At 55.9% G+C, this 27,076-nt stretch overlaps 1 protein-coding gene across 1 annotated transcript in view; it reads left to right on the forward strand.

The window, feature by feature from the left end:
• IGFN1 (immunoglobulin like and fibronectin type III domain containing 1) overlaps positions 1-27,076 on the forward strand; it is a 56,130-nt gene that overhangs the window by 14,083 nt on the left and 14,971 nt on the right. The window contains exons 10-23 of the mRNA XM_040634510.1: positions 1,090-1,362; positions 2,103-2,141; positions 11,112-11,261; positions 11,766-11,890; positions 12,834-12,975; positions 13,336-13,635; positions 14,175-14,474; positions 14,977-15,150; positions 16,182-16,310; positions 18,129-18,431; positions 19,416-19,504; positions 20,737-20,932; positions 21,645-21,944; positions 22,718-23,044. Of these exons, the coding sequence (XP_040490444.1) occupies positions 1,090-1,362; positions 2,103-2,141; positions 11,112-11,261; positions 11,766-11,890; positions 12,834-12,975; positions 13,336-13,635; positions 14,175-14,474; positions 14,977-15,150; positions 16,182-16,310; positions 18,129-18,431; positions 19,416-19,504; positions 20,737-20,932; positions 21,645-21,944; positions 22,718-23,044 (2,847 nt within the window). The remainder of the gene's footprint in view (positions 1-1,089; positions 1,363-2,102; positions 2,142-11,111; positions 11,262-11,765; positions 11,891-12,833; positions 12,976-13,335; positions 13,636-14,174; positions 14,475-14,976; positions 15,151-16,181; positions 16,311-18,128; positions 18,432-19,415; positions 19,505-20,736; positions 20,933-21,644; positions 21,945-22,717; positions 23,045-27,076) is intronic.

The following is a 27,076-nucleotide window of genomic DNA, read 5'->3' on the forward strand; positions in this document are numbered from 1 at the left end:
ATGCCCCCCCCCCCCGGCCTTGCAAAGACTGTGAGGGAGAGGAATGCACACCCAGGTGGTTAAACTGAAATGATCTCTGCTTTCCAAAAGTCTTGGTCCGAGCTCTGTGTTCTCTTGATGCTGAGCTGCGCTGTCCTGAGTTCCAGCCGCAGACATGCCATGTCCACACCATGACCCTGCTCACAGACGTTCTGCAGTAGAGGGTCTGTCTCCCGATTAGAGCCAGGCTAATTTCACAGGCTCTCTCCACAGCCTCACTCCTTTCTGCTGCAGACTCTCACCTCCCACACTCGCCAGCAAGAAGGTCCACCCAGGTTAGGCGTCCTTGTGCCCTGTACAGACCTCTTCCTTCTCTGCCTCCCATGCCCCCTCCCCACCTGGGAACTGCCCCTTCCTCTCTCATCAAATTCTGTCCCATCCCCTCAAGTAACTGTGTACGCATCACCACCACCCCCTGCTGGAGCAGATCCGGAGGCCTCCTGGGAGGAGAAGAGGCCTGGAGAAGAAAGCTTTGGGCAGATAGAACATCTAGAACATGGTTCTAAATCAAGGTTGAGGAAGAAAGAGGGCATGAGAGCTCCAGCAGGCCTGGTATGCCCGGACAGGGCTTTGAAAAGCTGAGAAATGGCGTGGCATAGGGGGGAAGGAGCAGGGGCTCTGGCGTCAGCCAGACCTGGGTGTAAATTCTGCCCGGGCTGCCTCTTAGTTGGGTAAGCCTGGGTTTCCTTACTTGTGAAAAGGAAATAATAATACCTATCTGGGCGGTGGTCCTAGGATTTATAAGAGAACATGGCGGTCAGCATATCAGTTTTCTTCACATACCCATCTTACCCCCAGACATAACCTCTGAATTTCGGATTACAGAATTCCAGAGCTGGAAACAGTCCTACTGTTCATAACCTCATTTAAACTCCTCGTTTTATGTTGGCAACTGTCACCTGGGGTAAGGAGGGGACCTGCCCCAGGTGACACAGGGGGTCTGTGGCTGAGCTGGTGTGAACCTGGGCTTCCGAGCTCCTGGCCTGGCTGCGTCAGGTCACGCTGTGTCACGCTGCCACGCTGACGCCCCCACTCCTGCTTCCCCAACAGCCATCCCCGCCCGAGTGGTGGTCCCGCTAGCTGAGGTGCACTGTGAAGAGCAGAGTGATGCTGTCTTCGAGTGTGTTCTCTCCAACCCCTGCCCCAACGCCACCTGGAATTTCCGGCACCGGCCACTCCAGCCCAGCAACAAATATGAGGCGTTTGTGTCCCCTGATGGGCTGACCCACCGGCTGGTGGTAAGGGGGGTCCGTTTCTCAGACATGGGCCCCTACTCACTGGGCACTGGGTTCCACGGCTCTACTGCCTGGCTGGTGGTTGAAGGTGAGTGGCTCATACCTCTATCTTTCCCTGCCTCTACCAAGGCAAGACGGGGGGCTGAGAAGGGCACGAGAAAGGCCAGGAGCGGGGGCTTCCCTTGGTCAGCCATTTGCTCTTGAGTATTCCTTCTTTCTCCAAGAATGAGGAAGGCCCCTGAGATCTATTTCTGACCCACTGCAATGCTGGGCCTTTCCAGCCAGCCCGGTCCTTCTCAGCTGTGTGTGTTCCATGGTCCTCTGGAAGTATCTCTGGGGGCACAGATTCAAGATGGCCTGAGGGTCCTGGCCAGGGCTTGGCTCAGATTCAGTATGGATGAGAACCTGGGTCAGGCCAGAGAATACCCTTAAATTCCCCTATGGATTTGGGTTCAAGGTGATCTCAGGACACTGTCAAGTGGGCATTTGTAAGGCAGATGGTGAGCAAATAGATCTTTTAAAAATCATGCAGCTGTTCATGGCAGTTTGATAAGCAGGGGAGTTTTAGGTTATGTATTTTCTCCAAAACTCCTCATGAACCACATAGCAGGGCAGGGTGGGCTGTGGGTACAGGGCTGGGGGAGGTGGTGATAGGATTCATCTATCAGTGAGCTGGTACACCCTGGCTTCCTTCTGAGATGGTCAACGTTTTCTCTACTGGGGAAACTGAGGGTCAGGCAAAGAAATTGGGGCCCGACAGGTGCCTTGGCCTGACTTAACAGGTCTTTTCTTTTGTCTCTCAATGGGGGCATTGACCTCTCACCAAAGCAGGGAAGGATAAAAGCATTCTGACCACAAGTGCTGACCGTCAGCTGCAAGCCCAAGGAGCCCAGACCTCAAAAGCAGAAGATTCCAGGAGCATCACCGGCAAGGGAGGGGAACCCAGAGAGCAGGGCCCCCTGGAGGGCTCCCTCAATGGGGCCAGGCCTGCTTCCGGGCTACAGCTCATAGCTGGTCTAGAGACAGGTGGCCTTGGTGGTCATGGCTACTCCCTGATAGGGAGTGATGGGGCAGCTGGCTCAGCCTGGGGCCCTGGGCGGGCAGGAAAGGGCTTTCTGGAAGCAGAGGGAGGCATGGTTATTCCCCTTGGGGAAAATCAGCTCCACAGAGAGGGAGGCTGGGTCAGAAGCCTTCCAGGGAGCCCCTATGTACAGGGAGAGGGCCTAGAATCAGGTTTGGGTCTCATGGAAGGTCAACAGCAAGATCATGGCAGAGACAGTGATGCAGACAGATGCGGTAGGATATCAGGAGGCTGGGAGGCTGAATCCAGGTACCCTCAGGCGGGAGGACTGGGGAGCAGTGGGGAAGGAAAGGAGTACAGAGAGGACCATGGGAGTCCCCTGGACAGGGATAGCCAGGAAGAACCCTTCAGTGCTCATTTAGGACCTGGGAGAGGAAAGACAGCCCTGAAGGGATCCCAGTCTGGTCCTGTGGGCTCTTGGTCAGAAGAGGGAGTGATGGAGATGATTTTGCAGGGGGAAAGCCTAGCTGAGATGGAGGGAGAGGGTGATCTGAGCAGGGAAAGACAGAGAGGAGCCACAAGGGCAGTGTGGGGCAGGGGGACTGGCCTGGGGGAAGCTGGAGACAGCAGTGGGGCAGGTGGTCCTGGGGCCCAGGAGTATCCTGGAAAAAGAGGCTCCAAGACAGGCATAGGCCCTGAGTCCTGGGGCTTTCAGGGAGGCAGAGATGCTGATGATGGGGAAGCAGGGGGCTACTGGGGGTCAGAGGAGTCTCGAGGGCAGATATCTATAGGAGAGAACGCCCAGGAACCATCAATACCTGGTAGCAGAAAGTTCCTCCTGGGACGAGGGGGGCCTGAGGCCAAAGCTGAGGGGTCACTACAGACAGCTGATCAAGGCCCAGGGAAGTCTGTGGGTGGGAGAAAGGGCTACAAAACCAGCCCTGCAGGCCCAGGAGTTCCCAGGGGCTGGGAGAGGGGCCTACAGGGGCCCAGGAGAAGGGAGGGCCAGGAGACAGCTGGAGACTTGGGTGAGGCAGGGTATGGCTCTGGAAGCTTCCAGTATTCCCAAGGCTGGCCAGAAGGTCAGTGGGAAGCAGAGGGTGCTGGCAGAGTAGAGTCTGAGAGCACAGGTCCTTGGGATGACACAGGGTCCAGCCTCAGCCAAACCAGGACCCACCACAGGCCTGGAATGTTGGGGTCTGGTGAAGGGGAAGGTGGTGTGGGTGGTACCCAGTGTGCTAGACTGATGGGGTCTGGTCAGGGGGTGTATACCAGAAGCCACAGGCTAACTGGGTCTCCAAGCCTGGGTGCTCAGGAGTCTGGAGGGACACTAGGAGACACTGATGGATTAAGAGGTCCAGGGGCAACAGGTTCTGAACCAGATTTCTGGAGTGGGTCATGGAACTCCAGAGGAAAAGGACCCACAGGTGAGACAGGCTACCAGGATGGCTTAGGAGGTCCAGGGAGAATGGCATCTAGGTATGGCGATGGCATAGGCTATGCGAGAAGACTAGGTCCTGAGAATGGGGCTGGCTATGGCGACGGCTCAGCAGTGTCAGGAGAAATGGGATCTGGTTATGGCACTGGTGGCAAAGTTGCCTCTGGGGCACCTGGGGGAACAGAGTCTGAGGAAGGGGGTGGTTATAGGCATGGCTCAGGGGTGCCTGGGGGAATGTGGTCTGAAAACAAAGATAGTTATGGTCCTGCAATAAGGGGTTCTGGGAAACTTGCTAATCTCGAGGGTGGCTCAGGTAGCCCTGATAGAGGACCCATGGATGAAGCCAGGGTGCCTCCAGGGGCCAAGGATGCATCCAAAGCCTGGGGAGATACTGGCCCTGGGGGAAGGCATCATTCCAGCGGTGGCCTAGGGCGTCCTGGGACAGTGGGGTCTGTGGGTAGAGGGGGCCTTGGGGCCTCTGAAACCATGGCAGCTGTTGGGGAGGGACATGTAGAAGCAGAACCAGGGGTCTCTGGAAGAATAAGGCCTTGGGATCAGACTGGAGACTATGGGGACTTCAGAGCCTCAGGGGCTCTGGGGGCCTTTGGAGAAGGAGGCCGTGAAGGTGGTTCAGGGGAAGCAGGAACCATGGAGCTGAAGGCAGGAGACAAAGTGAATGATGGGGTTGGCACCAGGGACCTTGGTGTTAGGGCCTCTGGAGCTGGGGCCAGTTCTGAGAGCCAACGGGCTTATGGGTCTGGTGGCATGCCTGGTCATGGGGGAGGATCAGGAATTCAAGGGTCTCAGCAAATTGGAAGCAGAACAGCTTATAGAGGAAGATCAAAGGGTCTTGGGTCTGGGGGGATGGGGCCAGGGGATGAGGCAGGTTATAAGGATGGTGTCAGGGTTTCTGGGGGAATGGGGTCTGTAGATGAGGCAGACTATAGGAAAGGTTTGGGGACTCCTGAGGGAATGGGTTCATTGGGTGAGGCAGATCATAGGGATGATTTAGGGGGTTCTGGGAGAACCAGGTCAGGGGGTGAGGCAGGTTATAAGGATGACTTGGGGGGTTCTGGGAGAATGGGGATGGGGGGTAAGAGAGGTTATGGGGATGGCTTGGGAGAATCTGGGAGAATTGGGTCAAGGGGTGAGATAGGTTATGGGGATGGTTTGGAGGGTTCTGGGAGAATGGAGATGGGGGGTGAGACAGGTTATGGGGATGGTTTGGGAGGTTCCAGGAAAATGGGGTCAGGGCGTGGGGCAGGTTATAGGGATGGCTTAGGAGGTCCTGGGAGAATTGAGTCAGGGGGTGAAGCAGGTTATAAGGATGGTTTGGAGGGTTCTGGGAGAATGGGGATGGGGGGTGAGGAAGGTTATGAGGATGGCTTGGGGGGTTCTGGGAAAATGGGGTCAGGGGCTGAGGCAGGTTATAGGGCTGGCTTAGGAGGTCCTGGGAGAATTGGATCAGGGGGTGGGACAGGTTATAGGGATGGCTTAGGAGGTCCTGGGAGAATTGGGTCAGGGAGTGAGGCAGGTTATAAGGATGGCTTGGGGGATTCTGGGAGAATGAGGATTGGGGGTGAGGCAGGTTATGGGGATGGCTTGGGGGATTCTGGGAGTATTGGTGCAGGGAGTGAAGCAGGTTATAAGGGTGGACTGGGGGGTTCTGGGAAAATGGGGATGGGGGGTGAGACAGGTTATGAAAATGGCTTAGGAGGTTCTGGGAAAATGGAGTCAGGGGGTGGGACAGGTTATGGGGAAGGCTTAGGAGGTCCTGGGAGAATTGGGTCAGGGGGTGAGGGAGGTTATGGGGATGGCTTAGGAGGTCCTGGGAGAATTGGGTCAGGGGGTGAGGCAGGTTACAAGGATGCTTTGGGGGATTCTGGGAGCATGGGGATGGAGGGTGAAGCAGGTTATGGGGATGGCTTAGGGGGTTCTGAGAGAACTGGATTAAGGGGTGAGGTAGGTTATAAAGATGGCTTGGGGGGTTCTGGGAGAATGGGGATAGAGGGTGAGGCAGGTTATGGGGATGGCTTAGGGGATTCTGGGAAAATGGGGTCAGGGGGTGAGGCAGGTTATAGGGATGGCTTAGGAGTTCCTGGGAGAATTGGGTTAGGGGGTGAGGCAGGTTACAAGGATGCTTTGGGGGATTCTGGGAGCATGGGGATGGAGGGTGAAGCAGGTTATGGGGATGGCTTAGGAGGTTCTGGGAAATTAGGGTCAGGGGGTGGGACAGGTTATAGGGATGGCTTAGGAGGTCCTAGGAGAATTGGCTCAGGGGGTGAAGAAGGTTATAAGGAGGAACTGGGGGGTTCTGGAAGAATGGGGATGGGGGGTGAGGCAGTTTATGGAGATGGCTTAGGGGATTCTGGGAAAATGGGGTCAGGGGGTAAGGTAGGTTATAAGGATGGCTTGGGGGTTTCTGGGGGAATAGGGATGGGGGGTGAGACAGGTTATGGGGATGGCTTAGGGGATTCCGGGAAAATGGGGCCAGGTGGTGGGGCAGGTTATAAGGATGGCTTAGGAGGTCCTGGAAGAATTGGGTCAGGGGGCAAAGCAGGTTATAAGGATGGTTTGGGGGGTTCTGGGAGAATGGGGATTGGGGGTGAGGCAGGTTATGGGGTTGACTTAGGGGATTCTGGGAAAATGGGGCTAGGGGGTGGGGCAGGTTATAGGGATGGCTTAGGAGGTCCTGGGAGAATTGGGTCAAGGGGTGAGGCAGGTTATAAGGATGGTTTGGAGGGTTCTGGGAGAATGGGGATTGGGGTTGAAGCAGGTTATGGGGATGGCTTAGGGGATTCTGGGATAATGGGGCCAGGGGGTGGGGAAGGTTATAGGGATGGCTTAGGAGGTCCTGGGAGAATTAGCTCAGGGGGTGAAGCAGATTATAAAGATGGCTTGGAGGGTTCTTGGAGAATGGGGATTGGGGGTGAAGCAGGTTATGGGGATGGCTTAGGAGTTTCTGGGAAAATGGGATCAGGGGGTGGGGAAGGTTACAGGGGTGGTTTACGAGGTCCTGGGAGAATTGGGTCAGGGGGTGAGGCAGGTTATAAGGATGGTTTGGGGGGTTCTGGGAGAATGGGGATAGGGGGGGAAGCAGGTTATGGGGATGGCTTAGGAGGTCCTGGGAGAATTAGCACAGGGGGTGAAGCAGGTTATAAAGATGGCTTGGAGGGGTCTGGGAGAATGGGGATGGGGGGTGAAGCAGGTTATAAAGATGGCTTGGAGGGTTCTGGGAGAATGGGGATGGGGGGTGAAGCAGGTTATGGCGATGGCTTAGGAGTTTCTGGGAAAATGGGGTCAGGGGGTGGGGAAGGTTATAGGGATGGCTTAGGAGGTCCTGGGAGAATTGGGTCAGGGGGTGAGGCAGGTTATAAGGATGGTTTGGGGGGTTCTGGGAGAATGGGGATGGGGGGTGAGTCAGGTTATGGGGATGGCTTAGGGGATTCTGGGAAAATGGGGCCAGGGGGTAGGGAAGGTTATAGGGATGGCTTAGGAGGTCCTAGGAGAATTGGGTCAGGGGGTGAGGCAGGTTATAAGGATGGTTTGGGGGGTTCTGGGAGAATGGGGATGGGGGGTGAAGCAGGTTATGGGGATGGCTTAGGGGATTCTGGGAAAATGGGGACAGGGGGTGGGGAAGGTTATAGGGATGGCTTACGAGTTCCTGGGAGAATTGGGTCAGGGGGTGAGGCAGGTTATAAGGATGGCTTGGAGGGTTCTGGGAGAATGGGGATGGGGGGTGAAGCAGGTTATGGGGATGGCTTAGGAGTTTCTGGGAAAATGGGGCCAGGGGTTGGGGAAGGTTATAGGGATGGCTTAGGAGGTCCTGGGAGAATTGGGTCAGGGGGTGAGGCAGGTTATGGGGATGGCTTAGGGGATTCTGGGAAAATGGGGACAGGGGGTGGGGAAGGTTATAGGGATGGCTTACGAGTTCCTGGGAGAATTGGGTCAGGGGGTGAGGCAGGTTATAAGGATGGTTTGGGGGGTTCTGGGAGAGTGGGGATTGGGGTTGAAGCAGGTTATGGGGATGGCTTAGGGGATTCTGGGAAAATGGGGCCAGGGGGTGGGACAGGTTATAGGGATGGCTTAGGAGGTCCTGGGAGAATTGGGTCAGGGGGTGAGGCAGGTTATAAGGATGGCTTGGGGGGTTCTGAGGGAATAGGGATCGGGGGTGAGATAGGTTATGGGGATGGTTTAGGAGGTTCTGGGAAAATGGGGACAGGGGGTGGGACAGGTTATAGGGATGGCTTCGGAGGTCCTGGGAGAATTGGGTCAGGGGGTGAAGCAGGTTATAAGGATGGTTTGGAGGGTTCTGGGAGAGTGGGGATTGGGGGTGAAGCAGGTTATGGGGATGGCTTAGGGGATTCTGGGAAAATGGGGCCAGGGAGTGGGACAGGTTATAAGGATGGCTTCGGAGGTCCTGGGAGAATTGGGTCAGGGGGTGAAGCAGGTTATAAGGATGGTTTGGAGGGTTCTGTAAGAATGGGGATGGGGGGTGAGGCAGGTTATGGGGATGGCTTAGGGGATTCTGGGAAAATGGGGCCAGGGAGTGGGACAGGTTATAAGGATGGCTTCGGAGGTCCTGGGAGAATTGGGTCAGGGGGTGAAGCAGGTTATAAGGATGGTTTGGAGGGTTCTGGGAGAGTGGGGATGGGGGGTGAGGCAGGTTATGGGGATGGCTTTGGGGATTCTGGGAGAATTGGGTCAGGGGGTGAAGCAGGTTATAAGGATGGTGTGGAGGGTTCTGTAAGAATGGGGATGGGGGGTGAGGCAGGTTATGGGGATGGCTTTGGGGATTCTGGGAGAATTGGGTCAGGGGGTGAAGCAGGTTATAAGGATGGTTTGGAGGGTTCTGGGAGAGTGGGGATTGGGGGTGAAGCAGGTTATGGGGATGGCTTAGGGGATTCTGGGAAAATGGGGACAGGGGGTGGGACAGGTTATAGGGATGGCTTAGGAGGTCCTGGGAGAATTGGGTCAGGGGGTGAAGCAGGTTATAAGGATGGTTTGGAGGGTTCTGTAAGAATGGGGATGGGGGGTGAGGCAGGTTATGGGGATGGCTTTGGGGATTCTGGGAGAATTGGGTCAGGGGATAAGGTAGGTTATAAGGATGGCTTGGGGGGTTCTGGGGGAATAGGGATCGGGGGTTCGACAGGTTATGGGGATGGTTTAGGAGGTTCTGGGAAAATGGGGTCAGGGGGTGGGGAAGGTTATAGAGATGGCTTACGAGGTCCTGGGAGAATTGGGTCAGGGGGTGAGGCAGGTTATAAGGATGGTTTGGGGGGTTCTGGGAGAGTGGGGATTGGGGGTGAGGCAGTTTATGGGGATGGCTTGGGGGATCCTGGGAGAATTGGGTCAGGGGGTAAGGTAGGTTATAAGGATGGCTTGAGGGGTCCTAGGGGAATAGGGATGGGGGGTGAGACAGTTTATGGGGATGGCTTAGGGGATTCTGGGAAAATGGAGTCAGGGGATGGGACAGATTATAGGGATGGCTTAGGAAGTCCTGGGAGAATTAGCTCAGGGGGTGTAGCAGGTTATAAGGATGGCTTAGGGGGTTCTGGGAGAATGGGGGCAGGGGGTGAGGGAGGTTATAAGGATGGTGTGGGAGGTTCTGGGAGAATTGGATCAGAAGGTGAGGCAGTTTGTGGGGATGGCTTGGGGGATTCTGAGAGAATTGGGTCAGGGGGTGAAGCAGGTTATAAGGATGGTTTGGGGGGTTATGGGAGAATGGGGATGGGGGGTGAAGCAGGCTATAAGGATGGTTTGGGGGCTGCTTGGGAACTGGGGACCGGAAGTGAGGCAGATTATAGGGAAGGCTCCGGAGGATCGGGAGAAATAGGGTCAGAAGGTGAAGCAGGCTACAGAGACGGTTCAGGGACGTTCAGAAGATCAGGCACTCAGGCTGGAGCGGGTTTTGGAGGTGGACCCCGCAGCCAGGAAGCCACCGAGCATGGGTCACAATATTGGATGGCATCAGAGGGGTCTGATGGTGGCACAAGCTCCAAGGATGGTTCAGAGAGGGGCAGAGGAAAGGGATCTGTGAAAGGGGCAGGTCCTGGAATGGGCTCTAGGACAGCTGGAATGCCGGGCACTGCAGATGGCACCGTGTGCGGGCATGGCCCCTGGGACCCAGAGAGGCAGGGGATTCAAGGAGGTCCACAGATTCTTTCAGACAGCCAGGGCTCCAAGAATGGTCTCAGGGCCTCTGGAACCTCAGGGGTTCCTGAGGCACTAGGAGCTGTTGGCTCTATGGGAAAATCAGGTGTCAGAGAGTGGCAAGATGCTGCTGGGATCCCAGGATCTTCTGGGGACAGAGAGGCTCCCAGTAGGGAGGGCAGGTCTGTAGGCCAAGCAGGGGGTATGAAGGCTTCTGGGTTTCTTGATGGTCGAGGGACAGTGGAGGGTGAGACCAGGGCAGGGGCAGTTGCTCAGGAGCCTGGACATGAGCAGGACTTCTGGAAAGCAGGGCCTGGGACAGCAGACAGGAGTAGAGCAGCTGGCCTGGGGGGACTGGCACCTCAGGCAGGTGGGGACTCACTGCTCGGAGGCAGAAGGGTGGGAGCGACATGCGGGAGCTCGGTGGGCACAGGCCAGGTTCTGGACAGCGGCGGGATGCCTGGGGAAAGGGGTAAATCAATGTCAGGTTCTGCGGATGGAGGAGGGGTAAGCCACACTGGGGTCTCAGGCAGGGAAGACGAGGGGTTTGGCCAAGGCAGCATAGGTGTTGAGAATCAGTCCCCAGGCTCCAGAACTTCTAGATCTCTGCAAGAGAAAGATGCCACTTTCAGGGGGATCCATGAAGGGCCAGAGGGCTTCAGGGGCAGGAAGGGTGCTCCAGGCCAAGAAGGGGCTGGTGGGTGTCAAGACCCATGGTTCCTGGAGAGCAAAGGTTCAGGTCCTGGATGGGGAAGGTCTACTGGCTCGGGAGACTCAGGCATCCTGGATAAGGGGAATTTCACTGATAGGGAGAATGGCCTTACCCCAAAACCTGGGGATTTAGGGCCTCGGGGAACCTGGAATCATCTAGATGACACCTTGGGCAGAAAAGACTCTATGGAGAGATCAGGGGGCATCCAGGGCCTGGGCTTTCAGCTAGACAAAGGACAAAGAGGAGAAAGAGGGTCCCTGGGCTATCAGGGGTCCCTGGGGGCTGAGAATGACAAAGCCCAAGGTCCAGGGGCCCTAAAGGAGTATGAGGGATGGGGAGCAGAAGAGTCTGGAGGGTCAGAGAGAAGGCCTGGCCAGCTCAGGAGCAGGTCTCAAAGACAGTCAGGGGTGGAGGCTGGAACAGCAAAGAGAAGGGGAGCAGAAGAGGCCAGAGGTTCTGGGCAGCCACTGGGAGGAGAGGACAGAGAGAGCCGAGGGGTGACTCTGCACGAAGACCAGAGCTGGGAGCCCCTGAGTCATCTTGGCAGCAGGAGAGGTGACCTGGAGGGCAGATCGGACATCTATGGCCAGGGGAGAGATGCCTCCCAGAGTCCCAGATCCAGATACAAGCCTGGCACTGGCGGCTTCCCCAGGGAGACCCAAGGTAGGTGTTTCTCAGGGGAATGGCTCCAGTGGGGTAGTGCCTAGGGGGACAGGGATGACTGTGTCGGTCTCAATTCTGCCTCCAGCTCCAGGAGTTTGCCCTGCCAGTTCCCCCCATTTTCAGGGATCTCTTCCCACCCAGAAACCAACCTCTCCTTCCTCGTGCAGGTGGGCTCCAAGCCCTGAGGGTCTCAGAGGTCTCTGGGTCTCTGTCTTAACACCCTATGTCCAAAAAACTAGAGGTGTTGAAATATTCTCTGTGGGTTACTCAGACTTCTCATCTGTGTCACTCAAGGGGGGGGCCTTCAACCACCTTGCACCCCAGGTCCCCTATACTAGCCTAGACCCTGCTGAGAAAATTGGAAGGTTTGGTTTTGCTGGCATGGGCTCAGCCCAGTTGGCAGGACATGGTGCCCTCCCAGAGCTCAGGCCATGGTCTGGGAGGCTGCGCCTTGGGGGAAATCCTTGGGTGACCAGCCCCCAGACTCCTTCTGTGTCTCTCCAGGCCCCAGGGGCCACTTCTCCCAGGGCCTGGCTGACATGGAAGTGCAGCAGGGAGAGGCTGCTGTGTTCTCCTGTACCCTCACACGCGACCTGGGCCCTGTTGCCTGGTTTAAAGATGGAGTCAAGGTACTGCCCCCCATGCTTTACCGACCAGTTTATGGGTGGAGGGAGGGGGGAGGGGTGTGGATGGGGAGTAGTGAAGCAACAAGGAGTAGAGGGTAGGGGCTTTGCAAGAAACATTTTTCATTCTTTTTTTTAAGATTTTACTTATGAGAGAGAGAGAGAGAGAGAGCACGTGCACGCACAAGCCGGGGGGAGGGGTAGAGGGAGAAACAGACTCCCCAGCTGAGCAGGGAGCCCGATGTTGGGCTCGATCCCAGGACTCTGGGATCATGACCTGAGCCGAAGGCAGACACCTAACAGACTGAGCCACCCAGGCGCCCCAAGACTTTTTATTCTTCATTTCACTAGAGCACCTACCCTGGGAGAAGCCTAAAGCCAGCGCACTGGTGTTTTTAAAATAAAACTGGGTTTTTATGTAGATGTGTACTCTCTTCGCTCCCCCCTGGACACACCCCTTCCTCTCCCAAATGCCTCTTCCTCATCCAAAATGCCGGTCCTGTCGCAGCGCCTGTTGAATTCTACTGTCCTTCAAGGCATGGTACAAACGCCACCTCGGCCCAACCAGATGGGCCTTCTCCTGCCTCTGCACAGCCCTTCTGTCCTCCGCCACGCCTGTCCTCTTAGGAGGATGGACATCTCAGTGGTTCAGAGCATGGGCCTTGGCATCAGCTAGACCGGGGCTTCAGATCCCAGCACTGCCACCTACCTCTGGTTTCACACATAAAATGGGCCAATAATAGTACTGACTCCATAAGGTCGTTGCAACATTAAATGAGGTACTAAGTATGGAGAGTACTAGCACACGCCTGGTGCATCACAAGCGTTCCATCGACGTTGCTGTGATTACAGTTCCTACCTTGCATTCGTAGGGGGCCCTGCTTCCCCCCGCCAGGAGGAGCTGGACAGGGGTGGGGATGACGGGCTCCTCCGCGGCCCTTGTTTGCAGCTCAGCGCCCGGGATGGAGTCGTCTTTGAGCAAGATGGCCTCGTGCACAGGCTCCTCATTGACCGTGTGCAGGGGACTCAGGCTGGGAGGTACACCTGCGTAGCCGGCCACCAGCGGAGCGAGGCCACGCTGAGCGTCCACGGTGAGGCTCAGCCCTTCCCTTCCCTGCTCAGCAGTCTCTGTGCGCCAGGTGGTATGTGCCACCTCCAAACACCTGTGTGTGTGGCTAGTCTGCAGCCAGTGCCTAATCTCATCCGCAGTCCGAGAAGGTGATTTTAAAAAGCCAACTGTATCCTCCCTGTTCTTTGTCAGGAAGTCCTTGAGGAGGTCAAGCCCTGTTCCCTCCTGCTGCAGATGAAGCCCCTCCATCCCCTCGGTTGTCCTCACGGGGGGTGGTCTTTACTCTCAGCCTACACTTCCTTCTCCAGGTCCTTTTTTCCCCATTCCCCCGGTGCACAGTGCCCTGGCTGCCTTGGACTCTCTGACCCTGTTATATCCCTAGATCGCCCTGTCATCGCTCCTGATGTCGCAGAGAAACTGAGAAAGCCACTGGTGGTCAAGGCTGGGAAGCCGGTGACAGTGAAGATCCCTTTCAAGAGCCACCTCCCAGTCCAGGCTGTCTGGAGAAAGGACGGGGCCGAAGTGGGCAGCAGCAGCCGCCACGGGGTCCAGGTGGCCCTGGGGGATGACTTCACTCGGCTGTGCCTCCCTAGCGCTGGCAGGAAGGACGGTGGCCGGTATAGCGTGACACTGAAGAGCGAGGGAGGCTCTGTGCAGGCCGAGCTCACCCTGCAAGTTATAGGTGCCAGCCCCAGCCTTCCCCCCAGCCAAGGCCTAAGGGTCCCGGGGTTCTGGGTCCTCCCTGCCGGCAGGAGCAGGCCCAGAGTGTGCCCCCCTGCTCCAATCCTCATTTGCATGCTGTTTAAGATCCACACCTGCTTCACTGTGTCCTCTCTCCCCTCCTCAGACTGGTTAGGAAGACAGGGCTGGGCTCCCTCTGGTTGGGCTTCTCTGGGAGCTAAGGCACTGGGCCCAGGGGGATCGCTGGGGTGGGGGGGTGGCCCCCAGCCTTGAACAGTGCCAGCAAGTTAGGACTGCCTGTGGCCAGAGGGCTGAGCAGGTGCCTCTACCGCCCACAGTGGTGCCTTCGAGTCACCTCTGTGGGTGTATGTGTGAGTTGGGGGGTGGAGACCAGGGACACTTCCAGGTAACGCCCAAGGCTCTCTGGGTACTCTACCCCACCGCAGGCTTGTCCGCTGATGAGGGGGGAGGTCTAGCACCGCTCCCCTCCAGCTCCTTTGACCCCCCCTTCTTTTCCTGCTCCTCTCCGTGGGACCGCAGACAAGCCCCAGGCCCCACAAGGTCCCCTGGAGGTACAGAATCGCCAGGGGGCTGGGGTCTGCCTCCGCTGGCGGCCCCCAAAGGACGACGGGGGCCGGGCCGTGGAGCATTACGTGGTGGAGAGGCAGCAAGCTGGCCGGAGCGCGTGGCTGAGGGCGGGCCAGGCCCCTGTAGACAGCACCACCTTCACCGACGCCGACGTGGAGCAGGGCAAGAAATACACGTTCCGAGTGCAGGCTGTGACCTCTGAGGGGGCCGGGGAGGCCTTGGAGTCCACGGAGGTGCTGGTGGCTCCCGAGGGTAAGAGGATGGACGGGGCCCCAGTGTTCCCTGGCTCTCCACCATGCCCAGAGGGTGGGTGGGACTGCCCCAGACTCTGAGCGACTCGGGCGGGTGTTGGGGGGGTCTTGGGGCCCTTGCAGAGCACTGTGGAGACTCCTTACCTCATCTTCATTTGGGATTTGGCAGGCAATCAGGAAACGAGGTTTATGGGGTCTTCTCCCAGCCGTGGCTCTCTGGGAGTAGGGGTGGACAAGCAGAGCCCACTTTCTCAGGAACCTGGTGGGGGGGCAAGCACCATCATCCATCACATGCCCTCCCTCCGGGGACTTGAGGCTGAGGGGCCTCAGGGCTGCGTCTAGGCTCCTAGGCCACAGCCAGAGCTCAGCCCCCCTGACACTCCCTAGGAAAGAACAGAACGTGGCCCACTCCCAGATGCCCCACTCCCTGTCCCCTAGGACCTTACTGTGAGCTGGCACCTTGCCTCGGCCTCTGGCTGACCTGCCCCTTCTCGCTCCTCCAGCTCTCCCTGGGCCCCCTTCAAGCCCAACCATCCAGTCGGCCTCCAGCCAGGGCATCACACTGACGTGGACAGCGCCCCGGGGCCCTGGCAGTGCCCACATCCTGGGCTACCTGATCGAGAAGCGCAAGAAGGGAAGCAACACCTGGATGGCAGTGAATGTCCAGCCCGTGCCTGGTGAGTGGGCCTGAATGGACGATTCACATCACCCTGGCCCCCAAAGCGTCCCTAGATGACCTCCTGGCTCCAGGGTGCAGCGGCACCTTCTTGCCAGATCCCTTCCTACAGTGCGTCTCACTTGGGGTGGTTTCACGCCCAGGGGACAGTTGACAGTTGTCTGGCCATTTTGGGTTGTCATAACTGAAGTGCGGGAAGGTGGGGGTAGCAATCAAGTGTGAAGAGGCCAGAGACGCTGTTAAACAGCCTGCAGTTTACAAGGCCATGCCCCCGTCCTGTCCCCATGTCCTCAAACAAAGAATCAGCTGGCCACAAATGCCAACAGTGCCAAGGTTAGGAAACCCTGGTTTAACAGAAGTCTCAGGATGGAAGCCAGAGATGCAGCTGTTAGCCCTGGCCCCTCTCCTTCTGGCCTTGACCTCAGGCAATGCACTCTTCTCTCTGGATCTTACCTTTCTCATCCATTAGATGAGGAGACGTGGCCCCTGTCCTACTACCTTCCCTACAGTTTCCAGGAAAGTGCTTTCGGAGATCAGAAAGAACTCAGAAACGTCCAAGCCAACATTTGCAGGAGAAAGAACAGGTTCCAAGCCCTCAGCAGGTTGTCAGGAGACCAGGTTTCTAGCCAGGGCTGTGCCACTTAGGACCTCAGGATCCTCATCTCTGGAAAGAGGGTAGTGAACTAAGGTCATTCTCCCAACTTCACTATCTAGTCATTCTGTCAGATCTATAAATCTATATAGATTTATAACAACATTTAGAAGTCCATAAGGCAGAGAGAACCAGAGATGAAGGCACTTGTGCAAAACCACTCAGCAAGTTAGTGGCAGAACCAGACAGGGATTGGGGCCTCTCACACCCTGGGCAGTGCTCTTTGGAGACAGCGAGTCACCCCTAGCTGGCTGGCTGGAGAGGAGGAATGTGTTGGGGCCCTAGGCTTGGTGTTTTCCAGAGCTTGGAGGCACCAGGCCATCGTGTGCCCATCACCTGGTCCTGTCCCGGGGAATGAACGTGGGATGGGCTTTTCACAGAGAGGAGGTGGACCGTGGTGGACGTGCGGCAGGGCTGTCAGTATGAGTTTCGGGTCACCGCTGTGTCTCCCTCTGGCCCCGGAGAGCCTGGGCCCCCATCGGATGCCGTCTTTGCTCGGGACCCCATGAGTAAGTAGAGCACTAACCCAGGCTGGGGGTGGCAGTGGTGATGAGCAGGGGATAGTTCTAGAGCCCATGGGACAGGACATGGGCTGTAGGAAGGTCAGAGCCTGTCCTGAAGGACATGGTCAGGAAGGCTGGAAGACAGGGGTCGAAAGGCCGCTGGGGAAAGGCATATTTTAGGGACCTTGGGGAATTAAGATCAAACAGGCCCAGAGGCCAGGCAGTAGGGATCAGAAGAACCCCTTCCTGGGAACGCTTTCCTCGCTCCTCAGCCTTTGGGCAGGTCAGTCCTCGAGCTGGCCCACCTGCTCCTATCCTATAACCGTCCGCCCACCCCAGTGAGGGCTTGTCATCGCCGTGGGGCAGGTGGGAGGTCGCCGTGGAAGCTCACCACTGACTACCCAGCAGATCCTCGCTCATCACCTCCGTCACAATGGCTAACATTGTGCCAGGAACTAGGGAAATAAAGAAGAAGCCTCCACTTCTGGTCTAGAACAGCATTTCCTTATCTGGGATTTCAGACATCAAGCCACAGAGAGATGTCAATAGATATGTTGAGAACAACACAAACAGCCAAAAAGTTCTGTGATCAAAGATGCTTCTAACACCTGGCCTATGATATTTCTAGGCCCTACAGGGAAGGGACCTGTCCTACTTTGAGCCAAATCTCCCAAATTGGAGGAGAGAATACCTTTTCCACAAACCACCCATCAAAAATCTCATTCCAAGCATACGGCTTGGAAAAGGCTCTGTATGTCTCTGAGGAGCCTCTTATCTCGTGAGCCCTGTGAGCCTGCTAATGACAAGCCACAGGGCAGCAGCACGTTTCTGGCACTCGCTGAATTGGCCACATGGTCACCTCGAGAGCACCTTTGTATCCCTACAGGGCCTGGCACACTGTAGGTGTCCGGGCTGTTGGAATCAATCCAGCAAAAATAGAATATGGTACAAGTTTAATGGCTCGAGTGGCGTCTAAGTTTTTGTCCTAGAAAGGGCAGAATATGGGATGGGGAGGGGAAAGCAGACACATGCATTTTTTTCCTTGCAAGTAGACCAACCCCATCCTAGTTTATCAATCTCTCTCTCTCTCTCTCATCACTGATAGGGAGTGGAGACCACAAGTAGCATAAGCAGTATCCTTCCTATAGTAGCCGTCCCAATCACGACCGTTCCGAGGCCCTTGCTCCCGAGCATGAGCCTTGGGCCGGCAGCATTACGGGGGCTTGTTAGGAATGCAGAATCTCAGGCCTCACCAGGCCTTCTGTATTAGGATCTGTAGTCTTAACCAAATCCCCCGGTGGTTTATGAACAAATTAAAGTTTGAGAAACACCATCCTCGCCCAGATTTAGAAACACCTGGGCAGCTCTTGAAACTCCTACTGTCCGGGCTGTACCCCAGACCAATGAAATCCACGTCTCTGGGGATGGGATCTAGAAACCAGCGTCTTTAAGGCTCCCCCCCTCACACACATCACACCTTTGTTCCAAAGCCCCTGTGGGTAGGTAGGCCCTGTGTTATTCTCCTTCCCACTTAACAGGAGAAGAATAAATATGGACTGAGTGCCCAAAGGGCAGTCTCGACTAATTTAGAGCTCAGAATCAAAAGATATAGAATTCTAGGCTTCTGGGATCTTGGAGCCCAGGAAGTCATCAGCTGAGATACCAGATTTCAGGAATTACAGAATGGGAGTTAGGGGACGTGGGTGAACAGGTGGGTGAAGAGACTCCCAGCCCCCCACGGGAAAACTAGTGAATATCCCCACTGAGTGGCCTCCCTCCAGAGAGGGTGATGCCATTCCTGACCTTCCCACGGTGCCTGGCCAGGACCCCCTGGGCCCGTGCGGGACCTCCAAGTCATAGACACATCGCACACCAGCATCACCCTGAGCTGGGCCCAGCCGGACGCGCAGGATGGGGATAGAGCCCAGGGATACGTGGTGGAGCTGCGGGGCTCAGACAGTCTGCAGTGGAGCCCCTGCCACGAGGGCACCGTGCCAGTCACCACCTTCACAGCCAAAGGGCTTCGGCCCCAAGAGAGCTACTTCGTGAGAGTGACAGCAGTTAACGACGGGGGCCGTGGCCAGCCCACCGCCCTGGACACGTTAGTGCAAGTCATGCCTGTTGCCGGTGAGTGCCATCGCCTTCCCTTCCTGCTGGCCCTTCCCGAGAGAGACCTCTGAGCAGCAGCCATGTACTTGCTGAGCCAGGATCCCCTTCCCTGGTGTAATGACGTGTCTTTTATCAAGCACCTGTTAGAAGCCAGGCACAGGACTAGGCAGGTCCATTCAGAACTGTTTTCTCATGACAACTCATAAAAATCCTACAGGGTTAATGTTTTTACCCCCAATTTACAGATAAGGAAAAACTGAGGTCAAAGGTGCTTTGCCCTGGGTCACGCCACTGGTATGTGGCAGAGCCAGGATTTAAACCAGGTGACTCTGACTCCAGAGTCCAGGCCCCCTCCGGGATTCTTTGCTGCTTCCCAAGCGTGACCTAAGAAGGTCTAAGTGCTGCTCAACACCCGCGGTTCATGTGCAGAGTAGAAGACCCCAGCTCCCTGTTATCCAAAGGTGGATTGTCTTTTCCCTTGGGTTTAATCGCTGGAAGCAGCGGCCCTGGGCCATCCCAACAGGCCCTAGTTGACACAGTTACAATTAGGGAGACGAGTACAATGAACGGCCCACTGCACCTGGAGTCCAGAATCCTGGAATCTTGTCCTGGCTCTGCCCCCAGCTGGATGTGGGCTCAAGACTGTCACTCCCTGCCTCCCATCAGTGTTTATTTCATCTGCAAAACAAGAGTTAGATGACTTTTTCACTGTCCTCTGTTCTCCTAACCCTACTCCTCTCCCTGATGGCTTTCCTTTCTCAGCTCCCATTCCTTCCTGGCTAGCATCTCCCCACCAGCTCCTGCAGGTCCCTGCCCCGCACCCCCCAGAATTCTCCTCCCAGCTCCCTCTACAGTTCCTTCAGAGCCCCTCTCCCACCCCCTGCATGGATCTCTGCATCCATTAGTCTGGCCCAGACATCCCCCTCCAGCTCTGCCTTGTTGGAGACCTGGGGCTGGGACCCAAGTGTGGAGGGAGGTGACGAGCCATCTCGTGTGTTCCAGTCCGTCCCAAGTTCCTCATGGACTCCAGCACAAGGGACTCGCTGATGGTCAGAGTTGGGGACACCATTCGTGTGCCTGTCTATTTTGAAGTGAGTATATCTCATGGGGAGTGGGGAGGGGAGCCAGACTCAGCCCTGTGGTTCTCTTTCACCCCGCTCCTTTTTGGTCCCCAGCCAGTGGCCCAGGCCTGTGCTGGAAATCAGGCCAGAAGTGAGGAAGGGAGAGGGTCCTCCTTGAAGGCAGGGTCCCCCTTGAAGGCAGGGTCCCCACCTGGCCACTCGGTGGCCATTCTGCGCTTGTCTACAACGCCCTCTAGTGGTAGCTTCTGTTAGTGCACCTCTAAACTGTGAAGCCCACTGCTCTCTGCCTCTCTCCTTGCTTGGTCTGGGAATTCAGTGCAGCTGCAGCGTGGATAGTCCCTTTTGACTTTAGAAAGACCTGAGTATTGAGTTATGAGTATTGCACAAGCACGTGACATCCTGCGTTTGCCTCAGGATGATCTCCACCAACACCACCTGTGCTGTATGGATAGGATAGCTGCCGAGCAGTGTGGGGGCTGGAAGCTCAGACTGCCTGGGGTCAGATTCTAGCATCATTACTCACTAGCTGTTTGACTTCCGATAAATGTCTTAACCTCTCTGTGTTCCAACTTCCTCATCTGTCAAATGAGGATAATAGTAACTTATCTCCAAGGATTTTTCTGAGGATTCAAGGAATTACAACATTGGAAGCACATAAGTAGTGCCTGGCATATGGCAAGCACCCAGTTTGTGTTATCTATTACTAATTGTTGTTGTTAAAATCATCATCATCTGTGTGGGAAGTCACAGGTGGCAGAGCCTGATTCAAGCCCACATATAACTCTGAAATACACGTTCTTAACTATTAGACCATAATAAGGACAATGATGGTGCCAAAAATATTTAACACGCACTGAGTGTTCCTCGGCCCTGTACTCCATGCTTTCCATGTATTATTAACTCCTTCAGTCCTCAGAACGATCCTGTGAGGTAAGTTACTGTCCGCATCCCCACTGGCCTCTGATGCCCAGGGTGACCAGTGCCAGAGGATCTCACGGGGAGTTGGGGGTTTGCCTGACTCCTCCTTTCCTGCTTCCTCCCTATCCCACAGCCTCCCCCACGCCTCCCTGGATCACTCCCTCTCAGCCTCTCCCCGAGTAGGCATGTCCCCCCTCTGTGCTTTTGCACCAATATTTCTCCTCTGGAAGGCTCTTCGCCCCACTTAGATGTTAGGCCCAGCTTCAATGCCATCACCCCCACAAAACATCCCCTCCTTACCTTTCTTTCCTCTTGTTTCCCAGGCTGTCCCCATGCCTGAGGTGACCTGGCTGAAGGACGGCTTGCCCTTGCTGAGAAGCAATGTGACCTCCACCAAGGATGGCCTCACCCAGCTTCTGATTCCTGTGGCCAGCCTCTCCGACAGCGGCCTCTACACCGTCGTGCTGAGGAGTCTGAAGGGCGGGGAAGTTGCCTACCGCTTCTCCCTCAGGGTGGCAGGTGAGGCTGGCCCGGGCAGGGGCTCCTGGCACCGGCTCACCACTCACCAGGCATGGAGCTCTCCATCTGGCCTGGTCACAGGTCTCAGCTGCTGTCCCAAGCCTGGGTGTACGGAGTGACCACACCACCAGCCCTTCCTAAGAGCTGGAAGAAAGGAAGGAGGAAAGACAGAGGGAGAGTCTGGGGTAGGGCGGGGTGTGGGGGGTCCATTGTTCTGCCTCAGGAACTTAGGGACAGTTAAGTCAGAGCCCTTCCCCGGTCTGTGACTGTCAGTGAGCAAAGACAGTCACCGCCATTACCTCACTTGAAAGAGCCTTGGAAGCATTGTCTGTGGTCCTCATACGAGATAAACGTTGCCCTCCCCCACTGGGACTCCCACACAGACCCTGCCCACCCTGCAGGAGCTTCTAGAATACAGAAACGACCAACAGCTAACAATGGGGGCTCTGCAACCTAGTCTTGTGAAAGCCCCTCCACTGTCCATGTCCTGTGTCATTTTACTTACAAGCCAGAGTGTATTCAAATGATTCTTGTAGGAGAGGCTTTCCACGCTCTAGAGATAACCGTAGACAGCTCCAGCTGCCTGCACGGCCAGACTGCATTCCCCAGGACCCCAGAAGACTTGGGGACCTGGAAGAGGGCCATACAGAAGTCCATTCTGGGGTGCCCTACTGGGTCCCCCCAACTCGGCTGCCTTTGCTCTCTCGCGCAGCATGCCCGAAGGCGCCCGGGCCCATCCGCCTGCAGGAGAACGTGCCCGGGACGGTGACGGCTGAGTGGGAGCCTTCTCCGGACGAGGCCGGGGACGTCCCCCTGTACTACGAGGTGCTGACCCGCTCCTCGGCGCACGGGCCCTGGCTCCAGGCGGCCGACCGCGTGCACACCAACCACTTCACTCTCCTGGGCGTGCTCCCCGGCCACGAGTACCACTTCCGGGTGGTGGCCAAGAACGAGCTGGGGGCCAGCCTGCCCTCCGACACCAGCCAGCCCTGGTGCATCTCCCGGCAGCGAGGTGAGCTCTCGGGGATGCGGGCTGCATCAGCGGCAGCTCCGGCAGAGGGGGCCGAGCGCGGCTCAAGGCTCAATGTGTCGCTGGCTCCACCACCAGCGGGAGGCCAGGAGCTGTTGCCCTGCCCACCTCCCCAGCTCCCCAGCTCCCCACCTCCCCAGCTAGCTCAACCCACCTGCATTGCTGTCCTGTGTCCCTGACTCAGGGAGGATCCAGAGAGAGCAGAGGGCTGTTGGTGTCTGCGTGTCCAGGATGCCTTTGGGTGGCCTCTCAAATCAGCCGCAGGCCACAGGGCAAAGAGAGGTTAATGTTTCTCTGAAAACCAAGTGTATTTTACAGTCAAACAGGTGTGGGCCTTCAAAGTAGTCACTAGAAAAAGCAGATTATAAAATCAAATGCGTGATTCCATATTTCTGAAACACAAAAATGTCTGGAAGGTTCCACACCAAATTGCTAGCTCTGGTCATCGATGGGCAGTGAGGTTATGCTTGGGTTTTATTCCTTTGCCTTTTGACTTTCTCACACGTTCTAGTTTGTCCACAGGGAATGGGCGTTAGCTTATAGTAAAAAATAAAAAATAAAATCCAAAATGTATTTTAAGAAAAGGATAAAAAAAAATGAGTCAAGCCACGGGGGCCAAATTGACAGGTAAGATGTGGCAGAAGGACCCAGAAAGTGCGTACGTTCCACCGGAAACTTGCCCCCCCGACTCACGCCTCGGCCATCCCTTCCTCGCTTACTGACCCAACTCTCTCTCGTCCTGGTTTTTGCCACAGACAAGTTCACGGTGAAGGCTCCAAGCTACCGGGAGCCGAACCTGAGCCAGAAGCCCCGGTTCCTGGTGGGTCTGCGGCCCCACCTGTTGCCGCAGGGCTGCGAGTGCTGCATGAGCTGCGCCGTGCAGGGCTGGCCGCGGCCGCATGTCACCTGGTTCAAGGACGAGCAGAGCCTGGCGGGAAACCCTGCAGTGTACAGCACCGACCTGCTGGGCGTGTGCTCACTCATCATCCCCAGCGTCTCCCCCAAGGACAGCGGCCTGTACAAGGCAGTGGCCGAGAACGCGCTGGGCCAGGCTGTCAGCATGGCCAGCCTCATCGTCACAGGTAAACGTGCCGCCCTGGCAGAGGGGGGAAGGGAAGGAGAGTCAGAGGCGCAGCCGCCCGCCTGCCTTCGGGGAGCCCTCCCTGTCCCCTCAGAGAGAGTGGCTGGGTTGGGGGTCAGGGTACCAGGGTCGTCTAACCGCCGTGTCCACAGGAACTCCGTGACTCCAGCTGGCTGTCAGTCGCCCTCCTGGGGCCGTGATTTGCCTGTCTGCACGACGCAGTAATGAACTAGATCATTGAGGACTAGCTCTTGGCTTAGGGGGCCATGCACCCCCGACCTAAGTTTCCCCGTATGGCCTGCGACATGTTTCAAGACAAGAGATAAAGGGCTCCTTCTGCCTTCTGTGTTACACCTTCGTAAACATGCCCAGACACAGCCATTTAGTGCCCAAAAAGCCTTGCTGATTTCCTTACTGGGAGTCTCCTTTTCAGTAAGGAAAATAACCTATGTTAATAAGAAAACGTTTTTCCTTTGTAGCACTTAAACCATCTTCTATTTTGAATAGAAAACAAAGTAACCCCCAAACATTTTAAATTATTCAGAATTGACCTTTGTGCAAAAGCAGCCCTTCCGGCCCTGAACCAGAACACCTTTTCTCTCTGCGGCGTCTGTGCCAAGGCCCTTGGGAAGCCACTCGCAAAATGCCCCAGGGTGTGCACACGCCTCATCCTGAAAGGGTGTTTTCAAAAGTGTCTGGGAGTGGTTGCCAGGGGAGGAATTTGCCCAAGCTCAGCGAGCACACGGTGTCTCTGGATTTGAGCCCATGGCCCCTGATGGCAGAGCCCCCGGGCCTGACCGTGTCACAGTGTGACCTTCCCCATGGAGCAGGGGCAGGAGGGGCAGGTGCCCCCTCGGGACTGGCGGAATATCCCGGTGCTCTGTGTCTTGCAGAATCTAGCTCCTAGCCCCGCCTCACCCTGGGATGGCCCTGCCTGGCCCCACAGCCATGGGATGATGACAGATCCCTGAAACTTCACTCTTGACATCCACACTGGCCCAGAGAGCTGACCCTAAAGGATGGAGGACACCGGTCGTGCCCGTAGCACCAGGGACTGGAGTGAGGGGCAGGAGGGCATGGAGTCCTCGGGGAAAGAAAAAGAAGAAGAGGGGCGACATTCAGCCTCTCCACCCCAAGCCAAGCCCTGAACGTGACCGTGAGCCTCCTCCACTCTCTCCGTGGGGCTTCTTTCTTCACTTCTTCCGGGAGATCCGGAGAGAACCCATCTGCAAGAGGGAGGCCAAGTCCTTGTTTTCTGGAAGCGGGTTCCTGGAGGGAGAGCAGGAAGAGTGGGGCCTGCTGTGAGCGCAGACGGGAGGAGTGGGGGTCAGAGGACAGGAGTGAGGGCCAGGGCATCCAGGGCATGTGTGGAATGGGTGCTTTCTGTACCTTTCATCATTAAAACATTAGGCTAACACAAGCTTATCATTTGCAAGGTAACTTGGCGTTGGCGTGTTGGAAGAATTCATACCAGGCTGCCGCAGGAAGGATGGGTGGGTCCTGCGCCGCGGCTTCCGAGAGGGCTTGGAGGGTCTGCAGGGTGGAGAGACTTCCCTCACTCCTTTACCCGTGTGTCCCGCACGCCTCTGGCAAAAATCCCGTGAGCAACAGAACGAGAGGCTTTCCTGGGTGTTAGAGTGTGGGGGACACAGAGCCAGGGCTGCCTAGGATCGCTCCCTCCCCGGGGCCAGAAAGAGTCTGGGCTGGGGAAAACCCTACTCAGGATGTGATCCAGGGGCCCCTGTCCGAAGGCGCTGAGAGAGACCATCAAGTGCATGGGGCTTTGGTCTCATCCAGGGTTCTGTGGGCCCCTCTCACCTCCTCCGCAGCCCCTCCTGCCCTGTGTCACACACAGGATGTGATGCCTCCCTTTCCAGAGGAGGACCTCTATGTGACCTCCCATAGAAGCTCTTGTCCTCCTCCATCCTTAAGGCCCCTGAACCTCCCAGGCTCCCAGGAAATACTCCAGAGTTCCTGGGGGTGGGAAGGAAGGAGGGAGCCTCAGGAAGGCTGAGCCCCACTCTGTCCCAGTGTCGGCTCCAAGGCCTAGCAGGTGGCCTGACCCCGGGTGCTCTTCACTCCCTCCCCTGGGATGCAGGCTTCTGCCTTCCCCTGTCTCCTCTCATGCCGGACTGCAGGTCAGACGCAGAAAGGGGGGAGCACAAGCCACCAGGAGGGATGGAGGGTGGATGTCAAAAACACCTTTCTGAGGCATGGAAACATGTAGCCCAGGGAAAGTTTTCTGGATGCCAGAGATAACTGTCCACCCAAAAAGACCAAGAGTGCCCCCAGAGGCAGGGGGATGGACTAGATGAATTTGTACAGGCCACCGTTCACTCCTGCCCCCACCAGGGAAACCTGCAAGAGCTATTTTCTTTGGGTTTTCTCTTGCCATCTCTGCCTTGCTACCGCAGCAGGACAAACTAGGGCCAGGAGCAAAGAAAGAAGTTCTTAGAAACTGTGAGGCAGTAGCCGAACACCTTGGCCTGTATGAACTGTTCTCCTAAGTACTTTTCTTGCTGCAGGGTCCTGCAGGGGGCCGGGAGGGCAGGGCTTTGGCTCAGACTGCAGTGCAATTGGGAGAAGTGGGGCTTTGCACAGAGGGGATGGCCCAGTGCCTGTGGCCTGCCTGGCCCTGATTAGGGACTCACAGAGCAAGGATGAGCAAAGAGTCCTTCCTACATTTCTAGGGGTGGAGTGGGGGCCTGACCTTCCGAGGAGATCCAAGGACAAAAGACCCTCACTCGCGATGGCTTCTCAAGATCCATTCATTCATTCGATGGGCCCTGAGCAGGCGCCGTGCAGGGAGATACAAAGACAACTCAGACATGGGACCTGCCCTCAAGGTGCCCACCTTCTGGAAGGGAGATAAGACTAACAAAAGATCCAAGAAAGTCCTGAGGACCTCAGAGGAGGGGAGACCTGCAAGCTGAGAGCATCAAGGAGGGCTTCCTAAAGGAGGCAGGAGCATCCTTGAGGGATAAGCAGGAAGTGGGCCTGCAGAGAAGAGGAGAACATTATGAGCACAGGCCGGGCGCGGGGGCTGCAGGAGGTTTAGATTGAACAACTCGTCCCAGGACAGTGGAAAGCCGTGGTCTGTTTGGTGGTGGACAGCAGTGTTCACATCCGGGGCAGGTGAAGCCATCTGTCCCTGGGGGGCGGGGCCTGCACACTTGTATGACCAGAGCAGAATGTGAAGGGGAAGGGAGCAGTCATGGGCATTTTCATTCACTTCCACACAGAGCCCAAACCCTTGCCAGTCAAGTACGTCAAATCTGAGTATGAATTTAAGGGTTCGAAGACTAGTTCCGCTACCTAACTGGTTATGAGACCTCAGCGAGTTCCTTATCCTATTCTATGACTGAGTCCTCATTTGTAAATTAAGAAAACTAGCTCCTAACCCAGGGTCCCAAGGGTTTTTCTCCTGTTTTCTTCTTGAAGTATTATGGTTTGAATTCTCACTTTTAGATCTAGCCCTTTTGAGTGAAGTTTTGCATGTGGCGTGAGGTAAGAGTCGAGGCTTTCTTTTCTTCTTTCTTGATTATCCACTTGGCCCAGCACCATTTTCACAAAGAGATTTTCCTTTCCCCACTGAATTACCTTGGAGCCTTCATTGAAAATCAGTCGACCGTATATGTGTGGGTCTGTTTTTGGATTCTGTCTTCCCTACTTCTTTTCTACTTCCTGGAAAAGTTTATATAGGATTGACATAGTATCTTCTTCAAATGTTTGGCAGAATTTACCAATAAAGCCGCTGGGCCTGGAGTTTTCTATGGGAAGGATGTAACCACAAATTTAATTCTTTAACAGGCATATAGGGCTATTCAGGCTATCAATTTCTTCTTGAATGAGCTTTGGTAATTTATGACTTTCAATGAATTTATTCATTTCATCCAGGTTGTTTAATTTGTCAGCATAAAGTTGTTTATGATATTCCCTTAGTATCTTTTTACTATCTGTAGGATCTCTAGTGATATCTTCTCTTTCATTCTTAATATTGGTGAATTGTGCGTTCTCTCTTTTGTTCTTAATT

This window comes from Ursus maritimus, unplaced genomic scaffold (genome assembly GCF_017311325.1).
Source record: "Ursus maritimus isolate PB19 unplaced genomic scaffold, ASM1731132v1 scaffold_2, whole genome shotgun sequence".
Taxonomy (NCBI): domain Eukaryota; kingdom Metazoa; phylum Chordata; class Mammalia; order Carnivora; family Ursidae; genus Ursus; species Ursus maritimus.